This window comes from Phaseolus vulgaris, chromosome 6 (genome assembly GCF_000499845.2).
Source record: "Phaseolus vulgaris cultivar G19833 chromosome 6, P. vulgaris v2.0, whole genome shotgun sequence".
Taxonomy (NCBI): Eukaryota; Viridiplantae; Streptophyta; class Magnoliopsida; order Fabales; family Fabaceae; genus Phaseolus; species Phaseolus vulgaris.
The window spans coordinates 5234856-5256228 of NC_023754.2; the positions used below are offsets into that span (position 1 = coordinate 5234856).

General features: G+C 32.9%; 1 protein-coding gene across 2 annotated transcripts; it reads right to left on the reverse strand.

Moving 5' to 3' along the window:
* Positions 1–15707: 15707 nt before the first annotated feature.
* LOC137830985 (protein ETHYLENE INSENSITIVE 3-like) lies at positions 15708–19013 on the reverse strand. Of its 2 annotated transcripts, XM_068638440.1 has the most exons (3): positions 18775–19010; positions 18209–18271; positions 15708–18005 (listed from the first exon to the last, which is right to left on the reverse strand). In XM_068638440.1, the coding sequence occupies exon 3, from the start codon at positions 17869–17871 to the stop codon at positions 15997–15999; it is 1875 nt and encodes a 624-aa protein (XP_068494541.1). In that variant the 5' UTR covers positions 17872–18005; positions 18209–18271; positions 18775–19010; the 3' UTR covers positions 15708–15996. The 2 variants fall into 2 exon arrangements, with proteins under 2 accessions (XP_068494541.1, XP_068494540.1); XM_068638439.1 differs by lacking the exon at positions 18209–18271 and having other exon boundaries at positions 18775–19013.
* Positions 19014–21373: the final 2360 nt, after the last annotated feature.

Consider the following 21373-nt stretch of genomic DNA (forward strand, 5'->3'; position numbering starts at 1 on the left):
AAACTAACTACTTTTCAAGATTTTACCCAAAATCAATACTCAAATTTTTATTTTTATATAACATACAAGATCAATAGAATATCACCTTACTCGGAGTTTGACTTATACTTTCATTGAACTCCTATATAAACATATATATCTACATATTCAAGAATTCTAAACTAGATTCATTCAACTTTAAATTCAAACAACCAACACTCATTATTTTTGTACTTCAAACAATTTGTAATATAATTAATCACATTCAAGAACTTCTTCAACATCATAATCAAAATCTAATTTACCAAATCATCAAAATCTACTATCTTTTTACTTTCACAATCAATCTCAATCAAATCATTCTAATTCACTCAATAACAAACCCTAGAAGAGCAATATTGGAACTTGTGACCACATCACATTCACATCTAGAACATCTAACCTAGGGTTTTATTGAAAGGTAAAACTAGTTTCCCTTACTTGATTAGAAGTAGGTGTACTCACAAAGAGCTCCAACTCCTAAAGAGAGTAAGTATAGTCTAACATGTACCACATAGTCCTGATTAAGTATCCAAACATATCATTAGGACTCTGGCCTATCAAAGACTAAGCCTGGAGTCTTAGGTATCACATGTAAAGAACCTCAATCCAGGTAAACAGGAAAACTCAAAACTGAGTCAAAGGAAAATGGAGAAGAATTGAACTTACTCTATTCAAAATTATGATCGGGTATAAAGTTTTCCTCCCCAGAAAAGCCAACTGAAGATGTGGTTGAAAAAGAAGAAGAAAAATAGTCTCTTATGATACCCCATGCAGACACAACTGAGAAAGAATCCTTAAAGGGGGTTGCAATACTTTGAACTCTTCTTTCCAATTATATAATGTTAATTCTTCTTCACAAAAATCTCAAAAACAACACTTTATGATGTTGTTGCGTAACTAGGGTAATGAACAACACAAAGTGAACGAAAATATTTTAGAAAAGGGCTTTATTTCTTTCTTTGAAAACTTATAAAAAAAATAATAATGGGTCTTATTTCTATTATGTTTTCTTTTGTTTCTATTTTATTTTAATAAAGAAATTTGTATCATGTTTGTTTGATATCTATTATAGATTGATATTTAACCCTTAGAAAAATAACAAAAAAATAGAGGTTGTTGTTATTGAGATCATTCATATCTGAGGATAGATCCTTCTCAAGAGGGAGGGTAAGATGAAAGACCATAAAACCACCACAACTTTGGGCTAAGAAGATTTAAGAAGATGGAGTTTTGATTAGAACATCCATTTCTAAGAGTCTTTATCATTTTCTTAGTCTTGTAAATTTGTACAAAGTAGTAGTGTACTTTGGTAATTTTTGTGTAGGATATTGTATTTAGGCCTTATTTGGACTTGTACTTAGGCCATGTATTGGCTTATTTTCATGGGCCATGTACTAGGTAAGTATGGTGTAACTAAGAAAAGAGAGCCTATCTAGAGTTACAATTGGACCTATCCAATGCTTTCTAGACCATCTAAGGAGCACAAATAAATGACAAGAGTGCAAATAAAAAGAATGGAGTGTCAAGGAAAGCATGAAAGTTTACATGCCATCCCCTAAATGGAGAGGATTCCACCAACAAAGAAGGGTCACTTGTCAACCTCTAATTTGATAGGATTTGCTTCAACGAGAGAAAGCCTATTAACATCACGGGAATGGAGAGGAATCTCTCCAATTAGAGGAGGACATTTGTCCATCTAGGAGTAGTGAGTTTTTAGATTAAACTTTTCTGAATTTTGGGACCTCTTGTCACTATAAATACAAGTTTAGCCCTCATGCAAAGGAGCTTAGAATTGATTAAGAAATGATGCCCAGGTTTGTACATAATTTGTCTTCTTTTCTCATGCTTTGTTAGCACTAATTTTGTGTCTAGCTTATAACTACTTAGGAGTTCACCTCATCTCTTCTTGTAAGAATTTCAGGGTTAAAACAAGAGGGGGTGAATTTTTTATGCAAGATTTTCACAAACTTTGAAGGTTTAATGAAAGTCACAAGTAGAATTGAAGATACAGAGCAAGTTCAGCCAAAATCAAATATGTTTTTAACTTGATTCCAGAAAATCAATCGGTTGTTTCTTCGATTCAACCGATTGTGTTTTATTAACAGTGTATAAAAACAAAGATTAAATAGATTTAAATGATATAAGAGGAAGAGAAATCAACACAGCAGGTTTATACTGGTTCACTCTTAACAAAGTATTACATCCAGTGCCCAGAAACACCTGGGAATTTCACTAATAAATCAAACTCTTTTGATTTACAACATACACAACAAAGAGATGTTCTTAAACCCTTCAAGAACACAACTTTCTCTTTGCAAACACAACATATATCAGAAAACCTTTTTTATATGTACCATACAACCTTATAGAAGTACAAGGATTAAAAGAAGAGGAAAGAGTACACTTGGATCAATTTACAGAATTGAAAAATTGACTTTACACACAACAGTGTTATTCCTCTTGAAGAAAAGTCCAAAGCCTTAGGCAATCTTGGAAAACTTTATTTAAAAAATGCAATCTGAATCTCTAGAAAAAGTATATTCAGCTAAGAGTATAAAGCCCTTTTTATAGCCTCCAAATAGTCGTTAAAATCGTTAAAAACAGAAGCCAAAGTAGTTTGAAAACCAGCCAAAACAGATTTAACATTTCATACTCTTGTATAAGAGTCTGCTTCCTTGCTCTTTTCACATCATTTGTTCCCTCATGTGTGACTTCAAGAATGTCCCACATTTCATTTGCTGAGGCACACTGCGATACCCTGAAAAATTCATCAGAGTTAAGAACAGATGTTATAATGTTCTTGGCAATCCAATCAAATTTAGCCTTTTTACTTTCAGACTCAGTCCATTGGGACCAAGGTTTTTCAATAGAAACATTATTTTTCTCAATAGTTGGAATGAAATGACCATTTTCAATAGCATCCCAAATCCCTTTATCTAAAGACTCCACAAATATTTTCATTCTAACATTCCAAAACCAATAATTCAAACCACAAAACAAAGGTGGTTTGTTAATTGATGCACCCTCCCCAAAGGGTAGTTTTTCAGCCATGAGAACATATTTTAGGATCGAAAAACTTGAGTAAATCTCAAGAACTTAGCTTTTGATGTCAATTGTTAGAATTCCAGGGCTAAAACAAGAGGGGGTGAATTGTTTATGCAAGACTTTCACAAACTTTGAAGGTTTAATGAAAGTCACAAGCATAATCAAAGATACAAAAGCTTATCCAAAATCAAATTTGTTTTTAACTTGATTCCAAAAAACTAATCAGTTGTTTTTTCGATTCAACCGATTGTTTTTATCAGTAGTGTATAAATAAAGATTAAACAGATTTAAATGAGATAAGGGGAAGAGAAATCAACACAACAGGTTTATATGAGTTCACTCTTAACAAATAGTTACATCCAGTCACCATAAACACCTGGGAATTTCACTAACAAATCAAACTCTTTTGATTTACAACACACACAACAAAGAGATGTTCTTGAACCCTTCAGGAACACAACCTTCTCTTTGCAAACACAACACAGATCAAAAAACCTTTTTGATATGTACCACACAACCTTATAGAAGTACAAAGATTAAAAGAAGAGGACCTTGGATCAATTCACATAAACGAAAAATTGACTTTACACCCCGCAGTCTGATGACTTTTTATGGCAAGTGCACCACGTTTGTCAGAAGTAATAATTGTCCCTAAGGACGAATATCGATCCCACAAGGAATAGTTGAATTATCAAGTACAATATTTGCTAAATATAAACACAGAATAATAAAAGTTGGTTGGAGAATTTTAATATAAGATATCACCTCAATACGTAAGAGTTCGAGCAGATTACTCCCAATCCCAAAGGATAGAATTAGCGACGCATACTTCTAGCACCTTCCATTCTCTCAATTGGGTTACAATCCACTCAATGGTGTTTTCCTCTCAATCTGGCACACTAGGGTTATGCCTTTAGCCCCTTATTTAACATAATTTGCTAAGGTTAGGTGACTTCCTACGTTGTGCATTTGGGCTCTTTTGTGCACTTATGCATTCTGGGCCTTCCACCTTTCTCCTTTTAGCTTATATTATTCTTCTTTAGCCCAGTCATCTCCATTCTTCCCTAAAAACCTGAAATTATCACCAAATTTGGGAATAAAATGTTCTTATTCAAATATAGATAATAAAATATGTAAAGAGGTATAAATTCATAAATTAGGGATTATTTTATATTTATTTTAGCAATTAATACTCATAAGTGCCTATATTTTAATATGAAATATTACTAAAATTAGGCACTTATCACAATCTTATTCCTCTTGAAGAAAATCCCAAAGCCTTAAGCAATCTTGAAAAACTTGATTTAAAAATTGCAATATGAATCTCTTGAAAAAGTATATTCAGCTAGGAGTATAAAACCCTTTTTATAGTCTCCAAATAGCCGTTAAAATTGTTAAAAACATAAGCCAGAGTAGTTTGAAAACTAGCCAAAACAGATTTAACAAAACTCTGTTAAGAAATTTCAAAAATCAATCAGTTGATTTATCGAAACAACCAATTGAATTGGTTTGACAGCAAAGTCAATTCAAACTCTTTTAAAAACTTCTAAGTGTAAAAACAACCGATTGAAACGATAAATCAACTGGTTGATTTTCCACTTAACTTTGAAAACTTATCTTTTTTTAAAGGTTTCAAGATCAAATGGCCTTGGATCAATTCTTTGAAGTGGATTACAAATTTTCTTCATCCATTTAACGTGTACAAAGCATCCATCAAACCTAAAAAAACAACAAAATATAAAGAGTTATGTGGATTCAACATAGGATTACATAAGCAAGTTTGTTGGTCAAAGGTGTTTTGGTGAGACCAAACAACTACAACATGTTTTTTCTTTGCATTTAATTAACCAAGAATGTTGTCATTTGTACTATTTGATAAGCTTATTGATAACACTGCTCAATCGAGTTCAGTTTTTCAAACAAAAATACTAAGTTTTTGCTAATGTAATATAGGATCAACCAATGTCAAATCCCAAAGAAAACATAATTGAATCCATTGTTTAATATTATTTTCTTCGCAAATTAAAAAGGGGGAAATTTGATTTAGAATGCATAATGTAAAGGAAAGTACAATGCAATACAAAGTGCACACTAGACCGTCTACCAAGATAATCGTCTGATAGTCCATCTAATGACACAAAAAATGTAAATGACTTGAAAGTAAATGATAAAACGTAAAGTACTGAAAAGAAAATTCATATTATAAATTGAAAACATAACTGCAATGAATAGCTACTAAAATTGTAGTAAAGAAAATTGCAACAAAATGTGTAGGAGACGATAAAATGTAAAGAACATGATAGGTAGTTGAAAAGTAAATTGCAGAAAACATAAAGGGTTGGAACATAAAGGGCAGAGAAAATGTAAATTACAAAAATGTAAAAATTATAAATGTAATGCAAAGCATAATAAATTGTAAACTTAGAACGATTTAGAATGTATTGAAAGCAAAAGGGAAATGTAAACGTCAAAAGTAAATGATAGAAAGTAACAAACATGAATTAAACAAAAAAATAGTAAAACAAAACAAAACTCATTTCAGTAATGAAAAATAGGGACTGAAACCATGGTTCAATGTTCTTGTACTTCAAATGCAAGAGACCTAAATATGAATTCCTTGATAGAAACATAAAAACCACTCAGTTCGTTTGTCCTTAAAAACCCATTTATCAATCAAAGCACAATTTTGTAAATATTTTTTATCATAAAAACGCTAAAATAGATCATTGTGTTCAAATTGTTGAAACCTATTTCTAGAATTAAATTTGTATAGAAAGAAAAACTAAAAAAATGTGAGAACGAAAGATAAGAAGAAACGTGTGTTAGAATATATGACTTTAAACTAGAGGGGGTGAATTGTTTAAAGAGGGTTTTCACAAACTTTTAAGCATTGAATGAAATTACTTCGAGAAAACCTTGATTAAGAAATCAGTTTTTCAAAACACAAAGCTAAAAACACAGCACTAGTAAAACAATCGGTTGTTTCGCAGAAACAATCGGTTGTTTATACCAGTAAACAAATATCAAAACTGAATTCAAAGAGTTTAAGGATAGAGAGAATGCCCACAGATGTTTATACTGGTTCACTCTAAACCCAGAGCTACACCCAGTCTTCTCAAAAACCCCTGAGGAATTCCACTAAGCAATTAAACCTATATCACTTACAACACAACCAAGAAAGTGACCTTGATCCCCTCCAAACACACACTTCTCTTGGCCAACACACCAACACTAAGAATGTTGATCTTGATCCCCTCGAGAACACACAGCACTTCTCAGCAAACACACAAACAAACTTGTTCAACAGAATACAAAGATTACACTTGTTACATAAGCAAATCTGAAATCAATACAAGCAGAAATCCTATCTCACACACTTTGATCAATCTCAATCTCTAAGCAATCTCAACTCTTTGAAAAACTCAAAACTTGTATTCAAATCTTATTACTTAAATCTGTTTTTCTGAATATATTCAAAGATATTGTTTGTTATCAAATCTTAACAAACTTATTCATTGCATTTAAAAAGATTGGTCAAAGCATTAAAAACTGGAGCGTAAACAGTTAGAATCATTTAAAGCTCAGTCAAAGCTAAAACAGTTTTTATGTTATGGTACCAAAACAAACAATCGATTGTTTCCTCAAATCAATCGGTTGTTTTGGTTTTAACAGCTCAACCATTTGAAAAAAAGTTTTCAATCTCTTCTAAAAACATCTAAGTATAAAACAATCGGTTGTTTTTCACTTATTTTGAAAAACACTTTTCTTTTTAAAAGATTGAGAATGCCTATGCTTTGGATTCAATCAAAGAGTGGATTACAAAACTCAAACTACCCCAGACTCTAACTAAGACAGCTCAGCAACAACAAGCACAGCCAAGCCTTCAACATCCTTCAAAGGGTTTGGATTCTTCAAAGCTTGAACACCACTTGGTTCAACAATCTCCCCCTATTTGATGAAGACAACTCCCTGGTGCTTGTGTTTGATCTGATTTAATCTGAAGTAGTACCTGCAAAAGTAGCATATATACAGTCTAATGCTTCTTACAGCAGCAGGTTAGATTTTCACATATTGAAAGCATAAATCTTGATAACAATCGGTTGTTTACTCGAAACAATCGGTTGTTTCTATCAACAGCAGCAGAAAACAGTTTTATATCAGAGATTTTAACAAATTACATAGTTTCAGATAAAGATATACAAGAACCAATTAATTCTCCCCCTATTTGTCTTCAAAAATAGACTTTAGCATGTATCAAAACAGATTTAGGATAGATTATTAAGATCAAGGATACTTAACTCATTTCTTAGGAAGAAAAACCTCTCTTTTGGTAATGGTTTCGTAAAGATGTCAGCTAACTGCAGTTTGGTCTCCACAAACTTCACTTCACAGTTTCCATTGTTTACATGATCCCTGATGAAATGATGCCTTATCTCAATATGTTTGGTCCTTGAGTGCTGAATCTGATTTTTGGTAAGATTGATGGCACTTGTGTTATTACACATCAAAGGGACCTTACTGATTTGTAATCCAAAGTCTGCAAGTTGTTGTTTGAGCCACAAAATCTGTGCACAACAGCTTCCAACAACAATATACTCAGCCTCAGCAGTAGAGAGAGCAACACATGCTTACTTCTTGCTATGCCATGAGATTAGGCTTGAGCCAAGAAGGTGGCAAGTGCCACTTGTGCTCTTTCTATCTAGCTTGCAACCTGCAAAATCAGAATCTGAATAACCAATTAAATGAATTGGAGAGTGAGAAGGATACCATAACCCAACAGATGATGTTCCTTTGAGATATTTCAGAATTCTTTTTGCAGCTTTGAAGTGTGACTCTTTAGGATTTGCTTGATATCTTGCACATAGACACATTGCAAACATGATGTCTGACCTACTAGTTGTTAGATAAAGCAAAGATCCAATCAATCCTCTGTATTTTGTTTGATCTACATCCTTTCCTACAGCATCAGCATCCATATAACAACTTGATGGCATTGGAGTGTTTGCTTCTTTACAACTCTCCATTTCAAATTTCTTGAGAATCTCCTTGCAATACTTTGATTGACATAGAAAGATCACATCCTTTGTTTGCTTAACCTGTAATCCAAGAAAGAAAGACAGTTATCCCATCATAGACATTTCAAACTCACCTTTCATTGCAACCACAAATTCTTCACACAAACTATCTTGTGTAGCACCAAAGATGATATCATCAACATAGATTTGCACAAGAATTATTTCTGCATTTGACTTTTGGATGAAGAGAGTCTTGTCTACCATTCCCCTTTCATAACCATGAGATAGCAGAAAGTTGCTAAGCCTCTCATACCACTGTCTTGGAGCTTGCTTCAGTCCATACAAAGCTTTTTTCAACTTAAAGACATGGTTGGGATGATTATGATCTTCAAAGCCCGGTGGTTGATCTGCATACACTTCCTCATTGATGTAGCCATTCAAGAAGGCACTCTTGACATCCATTTGGAAGAGTTTGAAACCACTCATACAAGCAAACGCCAGCAGCAGCCTCACAGCCTCCAATCTAGCAACAGGAGCAAAGGTTTCACCATAATCTATGCCCTCCTCTTGATTGTAGCCCTTGGCAACTAGCCTTGCTTTGTTCCTTGTGATCACACCATCTTCATCTAACTTGTTCCTGAAAACCCATTTCGAACCAATAATATTCATTTTATCAGTTCTAGGGACAAGAAACCATACATCATTTCTTGCAAACTGATTCAACTCTTCATGCATAGCTTCAACCCACTTCTCATCCTTGAGAGCTTCCTCAATTGACTTTGGTTCAATTTGAGAGACAAAAGATGTGTGCCTGTAGAAGTTAGAGATGGAGCTACGTGTGGAGACACCTTCCTTTATCTGTCCTATGATGTTTTCCACTAACAGATCTCTAGGAATCCTCCACTCTTTGGGCAGCTCACTCTGTTGCAGAATTTCAATCAGTTGTTTCTGCGAATCAACCGGTTGTTTTTCTGCACAGATTTCCAGCTTCTCCAAACTGATGCTCTGTTCATCTTCTTCAGCACTGGTCTTCAGAATTTGGATGTTTCTGTGATCTACCTCATCAAAGACAACGTGAACTAATTCTTCTACAGTCATCAACCTCTTGTTGTAGATTCTATATGCATGACTTGTGAGAGAATACCCTATGAAGATGCCGAGATCCGCTTTCTCATCAAACTTTCCCAAGTTTTCTTTTCCATTGTTGAGAACGAAGCAACTGCAGCCAAACGCTTTGAGATGGTTGATGTTAGGCTTCCTTCCATTGAAGAGTTCATATGGAGTTTTCTTCAAGATGGGCCTAATAAGCACTCTATTCATCACATAACAAGAGGTGTTCACTGCATCCGCCCAAAAGTACTTAGAAAGAGATGATTCATTAAGCATTGTCCTTGCTAACTCTTCAAGAGATCTGTTATTCCTCTCTACCACACCATTCTGCTGTGGAGTTCTTGGAGCAGAGAAGTTGTGCAGAATCCCCATCTTCTCACAGAATTTGTTGAACTTCTCATTTTGGAATTCTCCTCCATGATCACTTCTAATAGAGCCTATGTTGTTGTTCTTTGTATTTTGCAGCCTTCTTGCTAGCTTCTTGAATGCAGAAAAGGCATCACTCTTTGATTCCAAGAAAAGAGTCCAAGTGTACCTAGAAAAATCATCAACAATAACAAGAGCATAATAATTTCCACCAAGACTCATAGTTCTTAAGGATCCAAAGAGATCCATGTGAATAAGTTCAAGAGGTTTTAGAGAAGAAACAACGTTTTTGATTTTGAAAGAACTTTTCACTTGTTTCCCTTTTTGGCATGCTTCACAAATGTGATCCCTCTCAAACTTGAGCTTTGGTAGCCCAATCACAAGATCCCTTGAAACTAACTTGTTCAAGTGATTCATGTGAATATGAGCAATTCTTCTATGCCAAAGCCAAGATTCATCTTGCTTGGATAGAAGACATCCAATTGAACATGGTGAAGAGATATCTAGAAGATATAGATTATTGACTCTCTTACCTACCAACATTACCTCTTTGGTGTTGGGTAGACAGATTTCACATGTGTTTGACTTGAACATCACTTGATATCCCTTGTCACATAGTTAGCTAATGCTCAACAGATTATGCTTTAGGCCTTCTACATAGAGCACATCATGGATGACCAAGATGTCTTTGTCTCCTATGGATCCTCTCCCAAGAATCCTTCCTTTGTTGTTGTCCCCATAGGTGACATGACCTTCTTGCTTAAAGGAGATGCTCGGGAACTTTGATTTGTCCCCTGTCATATGCTTGGAGCATCCACTATCCAAGTACCATTGTTGCTTGCTCTCCTCCAAGATTTCCTACAAAAAAGATTTTCAAGTACAAAGATTTGGTCCCCTTATGAATGTGGGTCCATTTGGTTTACACTCATCAATAGAACCTTTACTACACTTAGGAATCCACTTCATAAAGCCCCTAGGAACAGCATATTTTCTGATTTTACAGAACCTCACAGAATGCCCTCTTTTCATGCAATAGAAGCATGTAACAATCGGTTGTTTCAATGGTCCAATCGATTGTTTTTCTGGAATTTTCGAAAATGATTTTGAAAATCTATCTTGTTTGTTTTGTGGATTAAAACCCAATCCAGCTTTTCCAAAAACACAGTTTTGATATGCTAAGACATTCTCAAAGTTGGATTGGCCTTTAGAAAGCTTATCCACAGTTTTAACAAGATAGTGAACCTTATTTTCAAGATTTTCGCAATTTTCACAAGCAAGAGTATTACACTTGTAAGAGGAGTTTTTGTAAATGATTTCAAGGTTTTCAAAATCTATTTTTGAATTTTCCAATTCCTCTTCCAGTGATCTTACTCTGTTTTCAAGCCAGCTATTCTTTTCTTTTGACCGATTGTTCAAGAGGGCCAATCGGTTGGCTTCTTCATGTGTTTCTTGAAAGGCTTGAAGTAATTGACCATAATTTTCAGAGTTTGATGAGTTAGATGAACTTACACTACTTGAGTCATCTTCCTTTCTGGCCATGAAGCAGAGGTTGAGGCTTTTCTTGTTTTGCCTTCTTTTCCTTCTTGCTTGGCTTTCTGACCTTGCATCCTTTGGTTCATTGTTTCCATGAGCAGCCTTGAGTGTGTCCCACATCTCTTTAGCAGTTTTGCATTTTGACACCCTGAAAAACTCATTAGTATCAAGTGCAGAAGCTATTATGTTTTGAACAGAACAATCAAGTTTGGCCATTTTACATTCATCATTGGTCCATTGAGACCAAGGTTTTGCAATGAAAGAACCATTCTTTTTAAACTTTGGAATGTAAGGACCATTCTCAATTGAATCCCAAATTCCTTGATCAATAAATTCCACAAAGATTTTCATTCTGGCTTCCCAATACTTGTAATTCAATCCACAGAATAAAGGTGGTTTATAGATTGAAGCACCTTCCTCAAAAGATTGTTTTCCAGCCATAGAAAAAAAAGTTTTTGGATCAACTTGAATAACTTTCAAGAACCAAGCTCTTGATGCCAATTGTTAGAATATATGACTTTAAACTAGAGGGGGGGTGAATTGTTTAAAGAGGATTTTCATAAACTTTTAAGCATTGAATGAAATTACTTCGAGAAAACCTTGATTGAGAAATCAGTTTTTCAAAACACAAAGCTAAAAACACAGCACTAGTAAAACAATCGGTTGTTTATACCAGTAAACAAATATCAAAACTGAATTCAAAGAGTTTAAGGATAGAGAGAATGCACACAGATGTTTATACTGGTTCACTCCAAACCCAGAGCTACATTCAGTCTTCTCAAAAACCCCTGAGGAATTTCACTAAGCAATCAAACCTAGATCACTTACAACACAACCAAGAAAGTGACTTTGATCCCCTCAAGACACACACTTCTCTTGGCCAACACACCAACACTAAGAATGCTGATCTTGATCCCCTCAAGAACACACAACACTTCTCAGCAAACACACAAACAAACTTGTTCAACCAAATACAAGGATTGCACTTGTTACAGAAGCAAATCTGAAATCAATACAAGCAGAAATCCTATCTCACACACTTTGATCAATCTCAATCTCTAAGCAATCTCAACTCTTTGAAAAACTCAAAACTTGTATTCAAATCTTATTACTCAAATCTGTTTTTTTGAATATATTCAAAGATATTGTTTGTTATCAAATCTTAACAAACTTATTCCTTGCATTTAAAAAGATTGGTCAAAGCATTAAAGACTGAAGCGTAAACAGTTAGAATCATTTAAAGCTCAGTCAAAGCTAAAACAGTTTTTCTGTTATGGTACCAAAACAAACAATCGGTTGTTTCCTCGAATCAATCGGTTGTTTTGGTTTTAACAACTCAACCATTTGAAAAACAGTTTTCAATCTCTTCTAAAAACATCTAAGTATAAAACAATCGGTTGTTTCGATAAAACAATCGGTTGTTTTGATAAAACAATCGGTTGTTTTTCACTTAGTTTGAAAAACACTTTTCTTTTTAAAAGATTGAGAATGCCTATGTTTTAGATTCAATCAAAGAGTGGATTACAAAACTCAAACTACCCCAGACCCTAACTAAGACAGCTCAGCAACAGCAAGCACAACCAAGCCTTCAACATCCTTCAAAGGGTTTGGATTCTTCAAAGCGTGAACACCACTTGGTTCAACAACGTAAACAAAGAAGAAGAATTCGAATAAATTTATTCCATAATTCTTAGATTAATTTTAGCTATAAATCGATCCTTCAAAATGTCAAAACATTACATTAGACGAATAAAAAAAATATAAGCTACAAAAAGTCATTTTAAGACATTTTTTTTGTAAAAACTCTATTTTTTTAAAAAAAAATATAAATTTAATTTAGAAACAAAAAATTAAGAACTAAATAAATCTCAAGAAAATGCAGTTAGTATAGAAAAATACTAAAAAGGTTAAGAGTTATCACTTAGTCAACCTTATACACTTTGAGTTATGTTTTAGTTTGTTGTTCGTGTGATTAGAACAAGATATGAACCATGTTTATTATGGTAAGCTAAATGGTGTAAGGTGTGACTACCAGTATAGGAATGAGTAACAAGGTTTGGCTCTCTTGAGAATCAAACGAGCCACAACTACATGAGGTTGCAGAACTTTTATTAGATGTGTTAGAAAAAAAGAAAAAAAAAGATAAATTTTGTATATTGCATCAGTTAACATGAAAGATACAATAAAAAATATATTAAAAAATATATTAAAAAAAAAATAAATATATATATATATATATGTATATAAATAACAGAAAAGTAGTTAAGCAGTAGTTTCTTTAACATCCTCGTGTGAACCACTATAAGTTTATTTTTAAACCTTTCTCCATGCAAGATTTCAACTCATTCTTATTACAATCCTATTAAAAAACTATTAAATAAAAACTAAATTTTGAAAAAATAATAATAATTAATTGTAAAAAATAATTAATTATTATATTGATTAAATTAAATATTATTTTAAAAAATAAATATTTAAATTAGTTTATATTATTATAGATAAATAATTTTTAAATTAGTATTTAATTAACTAATTAAATATCAATTTAAAAATTATTTATTATTAATAAAAATTAATTTAGATATCAATAATTTATTTAATCTTTAAAATAATATTTAATTTAGTTAATATTATTATTAATTATTTTTTATTTTTAAAATTAATTTCTATTTAATATTTTTTTTTTATAATAATCACTTATTGTTCTTTGCAACCTTCTTACTCTTCTTTATACGTAAAAAAGAGGACTTCAAAGGAGGAGGAGATGAGATCATCGAAATCATGACCAATCTTAAAAAAACTACAATAATATCAGACTATCTATTTAATTATATATTCATATCTTAGTATATAATACAATAAAAATAAACTCTTGATCCCACAATGTTTAACATTTTTTAGTTTTAATTTTCTTAACAAATATTAAAATTTTACTTTTATGATTTAGATGAGATTTCGAAATCACGACATATCTAAATATGTATCACATAAATAATAAACAGTAAGGAATTGACCAAAATAATTAAAATGAATTAAACTTTCAAAAAAAATATTAAATTGTTTTTTCACTAAAAACTAATTTCTTTCTTGGTAAAAATAAAACTAAGCTGCATTGGTAATATAGTTTCGAAAACTGAATGGAAAAAAATAATTCCAAAACAATATTGAAACTGAATTGTTGATAGTTTAAAAAGAGAAATGATACTTTGACAGAGTTTTATATAAATTTTGATGTAATTAATGTAGATATAAATATATATAACAAAAAATAAATTTATACTTAAATAATATAAAAAATATTAAGATTCTCAAATATATCATTACTCGAGACAAAGTTTAGTAATCAAACGTCAACCAATTGTCTCTTGCCTTTTTGAAAATTTCATTTTCAATCTCCTCACTTGTATTACTGAATAGTAGTTCTCTCCCATGTTTCTTTCATTGTTTCACTTAATTCAACGCCCAAAGCATTTTGAGTTCAATTCAATGTAGTTCAATTTATCTAAATTACTTTTCAATTGTGTTTAATTAATAGAGCCTATGTTGCCAATTTAATTGAATTATTACATAATTGGCAAATTCCTCCGAAACTCCATATCTTTCTCTTCTATCACTATATTTTCTTTAATATTTTTTTCAGTATGATAAAATGTGTGGTGTATTTTTTTTTTAAAGTGATAGTGGTTGCTTAAGGTAGTTAGTGATGACTAATGGTAAATATGGATAATTGTTTTATGATGTTTTTAAGGATGATTTTTTATTTATTTATTTAAGTCACAAAATTCATAAAAAAATCAATAAGGTGAAAAAAAAAATAGAGTACAAAACTAAAAAAAAAATTATTTGAAAAATGTTGAATACATCGAATATTCTCATACCCTCTCACATGCTCAAATGATGAAATTATTGTCTTAAACATTATGAAAAAAAAAATATAAATGTTTAGGTTGGAAGGGAGGTACAGAAATATGAGGTGCACTTAGGTGTTTTAAAAATGTAAGATTATCATATAGGATTATTTAAATTTTTTGAAAAGATTAAAATCAACTTCCTACCATTTATAGGAGGTGTTGGGAGAAAGTAGGAAGATGGAGGGAAAATTTTCCTACATTAATTTGGTGCAGTTCAACTTTTTATTAACACCAATATAAGCAGTAATATTTTTTAAATGAAATTTATAGAAATTAAAAATAACTAAAAAACAAAAGGATTAAATACAAATTGATCACATTTTGTCCAACTTTAAGCTTGGTTGAAACAAGAAAAAGAAAAGATTTTTGTTGTTTATTTTGTTTGGAGTCAACTGATCCCTTGCAGAAATTTTTTTCAACACGTGCTATTACTATCCACAGCACATTTTTCAAAAAGGTTATTCACTAAATTTGATGCCATAGTGCTTATCTTCAAGCACACAGTAGCCTCCAATAGGAAAAAAAAAAGTTGAACTATGAAAACCCCTTTCCCTTTCATGGACCAATCAACCATCAAAGTGTGGCCCCACCACACAGGCTCAACACGCAACCCAAATGGAATTCAACTTAACAACTTCACATGGGAAAGGATAAGCATAATAAAATGTCACAATAAAGGACAAACATTGCAGATTCTTGATCTTAATTTGGAAGAAAATTCAAGTCTTGTTTATTTATATCACAGTCTTACATGGAACAAGTAACAGAAGGGTAGAGTGATGAAAAACACACAAGCATATATGTAAGTTTTTTATTGTAACAAACACTAGACCTGTAAAGCATATAAGCATAAAGTATCTAGTTCTAGGCCTATAGAATTACATGCGAAGAAAATTGGGGTAAGACTTTAAGCTGAAGGAACTTCACATGAAAATAAAAAAAAGTTCACAACAATGAGCTTGAGCTTGAGCTTGAGATTGAGCTTCTGGAGGATTTCACTGGTACCATACAGAAAAATCTGGCTGTTTCTGAACAACATCCATGCCTATAACTCCTTGCATATCCTCCTTGAAATCAAATGATGCCAAATCACAAAAGGACCCAAACATGGAGTGGAAGTTACTGTTGTTGTGATTGGTCTCAAAGGGGGTATTCAAAGCTTTGAACCTGTCAAATTGGCATTCATCTCTTGCAAAAGTATGATGATTATTTGACATGGTAGCTTCGTCAAAGACGTTTCCTTCCATAGTGTTTCCTCGACTGCGAATGAAGTTGTCATGCTGCTGCTGCATGCCATGCTGAGTAAGGTTCAAAACTTCGGCAGCTACACGATTACAGGAGGAACTAATGTTCTTGCTGTTGCCTTGAACATTTGTATCATAGTTACTCATAAGGTCGCTTATCCTTTTCTTGCCATCTTCAGAAACTTCAAGTCCAGTAAGATCAATTACAGGCGGAACCATGTTAGCAGATTGAGCAGTAGTAGGCTTGGGTTGAACAAATGAGTGGGGGTATATCACTGGCTTTACCTCATTAACATGAAAATTTGGACCCCCAAAATCTGAAGGACCTCTAAATGCACAAATTAACCTATGATTGTCCCTAGAGATTCTGTCAGGGAAACCAAGCTGGACTTGACTGTAAGGGCACTGAGGCTGTTCACATGTGTAATTTTTCAAATCCATCATGTTAAAGTCATTAGAAGAGACCTTCCTCTTCCTAAGAAGATCCATATTTGTAACTGCCTCTCCCTTGATTGAAAAAGAGGGCTGCTGAACCACCACAGTTCCCCTCATTCTCTCCATCCCCAGATTGGACATGTGAATATTCTCATGTTTCCTGTCTTCCACATCAAAGTTAGCCTCATCCTCACCCCCTTCAACATCATACTCATTGCTATCATTCACCACCAAAGATCCACTACCTCCTGCTGAGGCTAATGGAGGGATATAATCAGGGTAAAGCTCTCTTGCCAAGGCCTCCTCTTGATTGATGATTGCCAGCCAGGTTGCACTTTCCTTGGCTGTCATCTTATCTTGAAGGCACTTGGACTGCCTCACAAGCTTGCGAATTTTGGCAATATCAGGGGACATGTGCTTTATAACTGCAGTCAGAACACCGACTTTCCATGCCTTCTTCAGGTCATGGGGCTTCTTGTAAGGAGGAGGACTTTGATCTTTAGGCAAACCAATTTGTGGCCACCATACTTCATTTCCTGTGGGCCACCATGGAGGAGGAATACCCTTCTCCAGTGGAAACCGCCTCTGAGGAGGATCACAGTGTTGCATGAGTGCTGACAAGAGAGAACCCAAGGTTGTGTCCTGCAGCTCTTGCAAGGTATGTGGAGTTGGACCAATTGAATTGCATCCATCATTCCTTCCGGGGATTGCATTATCAGCTTGGTACTTTGTTATAGCAGCAGGTCCATTACGATCAAACCTCACCTTATCCTTCCACCATTCACGAAGGTTATCAGATGCTCCAGTCACTGGTTTCCCCTTCTCAGGAATTATCCCATAAACAAATCCTTGGGCCTTACAAACCTCCATCATCTTCAGCATGTACTTCAAGATTCCATCCTGAGCCCTTGACATCTTCTTCCTCCTTGCTTGTTCTTGCGACTGCCTCTGCTTCACAGCATCAATTCCTTCTTTAGATTTACTTTGCTCCTTCAATCTCTTGAGAAGCATTTTGTCCTTCCACATCCTGTGCTCAAGTTCATCTACTCCAATTTCTTCATCACTAAAATCATCCTCAACTATCGTCTCTGGATCAGTCTGCCCAGAGGTAATATTTTCTTCTCCAAGGGTACCAGGTACAGGATCCAAATCATTGCAAAACCCCATCTCATCAAACATCATCATCATCATCTTTCGTGGAAAAATATGGATCCAACCTATAAGCGTCTGACAATGAAAGTGGTGTGATGGATTTCAAACTTTACCGTCTACCACTGTACACCAATTCCAGTTAACAAATTCTTATATTTCAAGGGCCTCTGCACCTGCCAACAGAAATAAAAAAAAATCAACATGCTACAATAACCAAATATTTTCCAGATGAAGAATATTATCTCCAAGTTTTATATACCAGACACAAAGCTTCAATATGCTAAGATCATCAATAAAAAAAAATAATATAAGCTAAAAACATTAATAAAATAATCTCAAGTTACAAGTTATTAGAAGGATACAAGTTACAGCTTACATATGAAAATAAGGCTTTGAAAAACTTTTGGCCACAAAGTCAAAACTTTTGAGCTCTTAACAACTGCAATCAAAATTGTAACCTTATGAAGCATAAATTTGATGAAAATTGGTAGATCAGAGCAATCCTAATTCCACAGATCCAGTTCATCAACGAATCAAAGATGAAGCAAAAGCTACAAAAGTACAGACAATAAATGACGATTCCTATGCAAACAAACACAATAAATGAAAAATTCAAAAGATTCTGTCATAAATCAATCTTTGAAAAGTTGCAGCTGTCAGACACAAAACATAAAATATTTAGTTGATGAGGAGAACTATGAAGCTAGTACCCCCTACAACACCACTCTATGAAAAGAAAAAAACTTCCAACATGAAGAGTAATGAAAAGAAAAACAGAAAGCTTTTCACCATAGATCAAAAGGGTAACAAAACCAGCATCGACCCAAATAAAAAAAAACACACAAACAACACAAACCCGTGAATCTGATTGACCAACCAGATAGCAAGAAGGAGTTGAAGAGTCAAAAGGGCAAGCAAAACATGAAGTGCACAGAAAATTACCAGAAGATCCAGAGAAGAGTCCGGGTTTGCCACAAGTCAATAAGTGAAGAACTAGAAGATGGTTTGTGTAGAGAGTTTCAGCATAGAAGGTGGGAAGAAAGAGAGAGAAGAGAGAAAGGGGAAAGGGACAAAGAGTTAAACTTCATCTTGGTTTTATTGCCAAAGAGTTGGGGTAGTCCTAGGTGAATGTGAAGATGGTGGGTGATTGGTGGATTTAAAACCACATAATGTGGAACAATACTTATAACATAGGTGAGTTCTTTTTTTAAGTTAGATATTCTTTATATTATTTAAGAAAATTAAAAAATATTAAATAATTAGAAAACAAGATTAAGTATAGTAAAATTTATCAATTTTGTTTATTTGTTTATTTTCATTTATATGCTACACATCTCATTTTAAGTTTATTCCGTTTTAACTTTTCAATAAATTATTTTTCTTATAGACAAAGTAATTTCTTTTTAAAAATATCTCACCTTAATAAAAGATAATAGTAATTAATCTATCATTTATTATTTCATAAATACAATTTCTTATCCAAAAGGAGGGAAGAGAAATATGAATGGTTTGTTTTGAATATTATGAAGGAAAGTAAAAAAATAAAAAAGAAAGAAATGAAGAAAATTGAAGTAGAAAATAAGTTTCTTTAAAATATGCGAGAGAGTGTCAAAATAAGTTATAAAGTTTAATATTTTATTTATTTTAAAATATTTTTATTATTTTTAATATTATTTTTTATAAATTTATTATTATAATAAAATAAGTACAAAAATATTTAATCGATGGCTATTTAATAGTTGAATATGGGTGGAAAACACATATAAAATCAATTATTATATTTTTGTGTACATAATCTATTATGTGCACTTTTTATACAAATCTTTTATTCATGAGGGCCCTCCCTCTTATCCCTTCCTTTTCGGGTAAATAATCACAAATACCTTTAAATAAATGAGAAAATTTTATGTATGGTCTCTCCCCGTTCCTTGAAACAAGCATAATAACAAAGAGAAAGAGGACTATTTGTAGTGATTTGGATTAGGAGATATGTGAAGAAAGAAGAAAAGAAAGGACACTATTTAGGTTGATAATATGTGGTTTTTAAGTGTTTTTTTTTCTATACACCATAATTGATTATGATTATAATTATGTGTTTTTTTTTCTTTTCTTATTATAATAGTATATAAATATAATTGTACTGTACCAGAGAATTTCGAACTCAGTTTTCGGTGGTCGGACCTCGGTACATGGCGCAGACAGGTTAGCTCGACTCTTGGGCTAGAATAACAGGCCATGTAATTGGCCCCCGGTTGTATGTATAAGTCCATTTTTGTATAATTAAGGTAATCATTCATGCATGAGGCCTAGGCGGCTAACGAAGGGTAATTGTGGACCTAGGGGTGCACTTAGTGCGCATAAGGTCTAGTTCAAGTAAGTGTTTTCTTTTAAATCTAAGCCCATGTGTGTTAGGGCACGTAGAGGTTAGGTTTCATGTATGATGAAAGGTAGTGTAGCACCAAGGAGAAGGTGCATACGTAAACAGACTAGACCCCTGATGTTGGTACATGAGTTGGTACCTTGGTGGTTATTCTGTTATTATTTTATGCAGTCCCTGGAGGAAACATCCAGTTCTGTTGCAGCACCGTGAGGGTATGCCCTTGAACAAAATATTTTCTGACTGAGTATGCTTTCAGTTGATATTAGATTCTCGTGATAGAAAGTTGTTACAAGAGGTAAACTATAGAAGGGGCTTGAGACCCCAGGTAAATGTACACTATTTGTAAGACTGAAACTTATTACTTCTTAAATTCTTATAAGCTTTGTATTGACTTGATCGTCGGAGTGCAATCAATAGGTAGAGTCCCCTCTATTTCAACGGAGCGACATTCTAGAACAGCAAGAGATAGGACGGATTCGTGAAAAAACAGACGGTCATCAAAATCAACCGATGAACAGATCAACTGGCAATAACAATAATAATATTAAAATAATAAATAAAATTATTTTTCTTTTCATTAATTATTTTCTTACCAAACAACTTCTCATTCTATTATTTGTTATACTTTATTTTTTCTCTTCTCCTATTTTGCAATTTCTCAAAACAAACAAAACTTACATCATATTATATTAAATTATGTTTTCTTTCATTTAAATGTGTTCTCAAACATACGTTAAATTATAAATCTATCACTTTTAAATTTTTAAATATATATATTTTATGTAATTTATATGTGGATGTGATAACATATAGATGAAAGACTAAATTTGACAGACAATAAAATTGATCACTAATATAAAAAAAACACATTTTATATTGAAAAAACTACATCAAATAAAAAGTGTTTTTAAAAGAAACATGGTAACATCTTCATAAATAAAAAAACTTTCTACACCTCTTGTTGGAGTAATGAATGTAGAATTAAAATGCAATATCAATTCATGGACAATAAATGTAATATTATGTTGATATTATCAATTTTTTCGAAAGCCATTTTTTTCTAGTATTTTCTTCATCATTTGTTAAGAAATTGCACGAAAACTTTCTATTTGTTATCCTTCTTCACTTTCACTTTGTTACCCTTAATTGGAGTTCAAATCT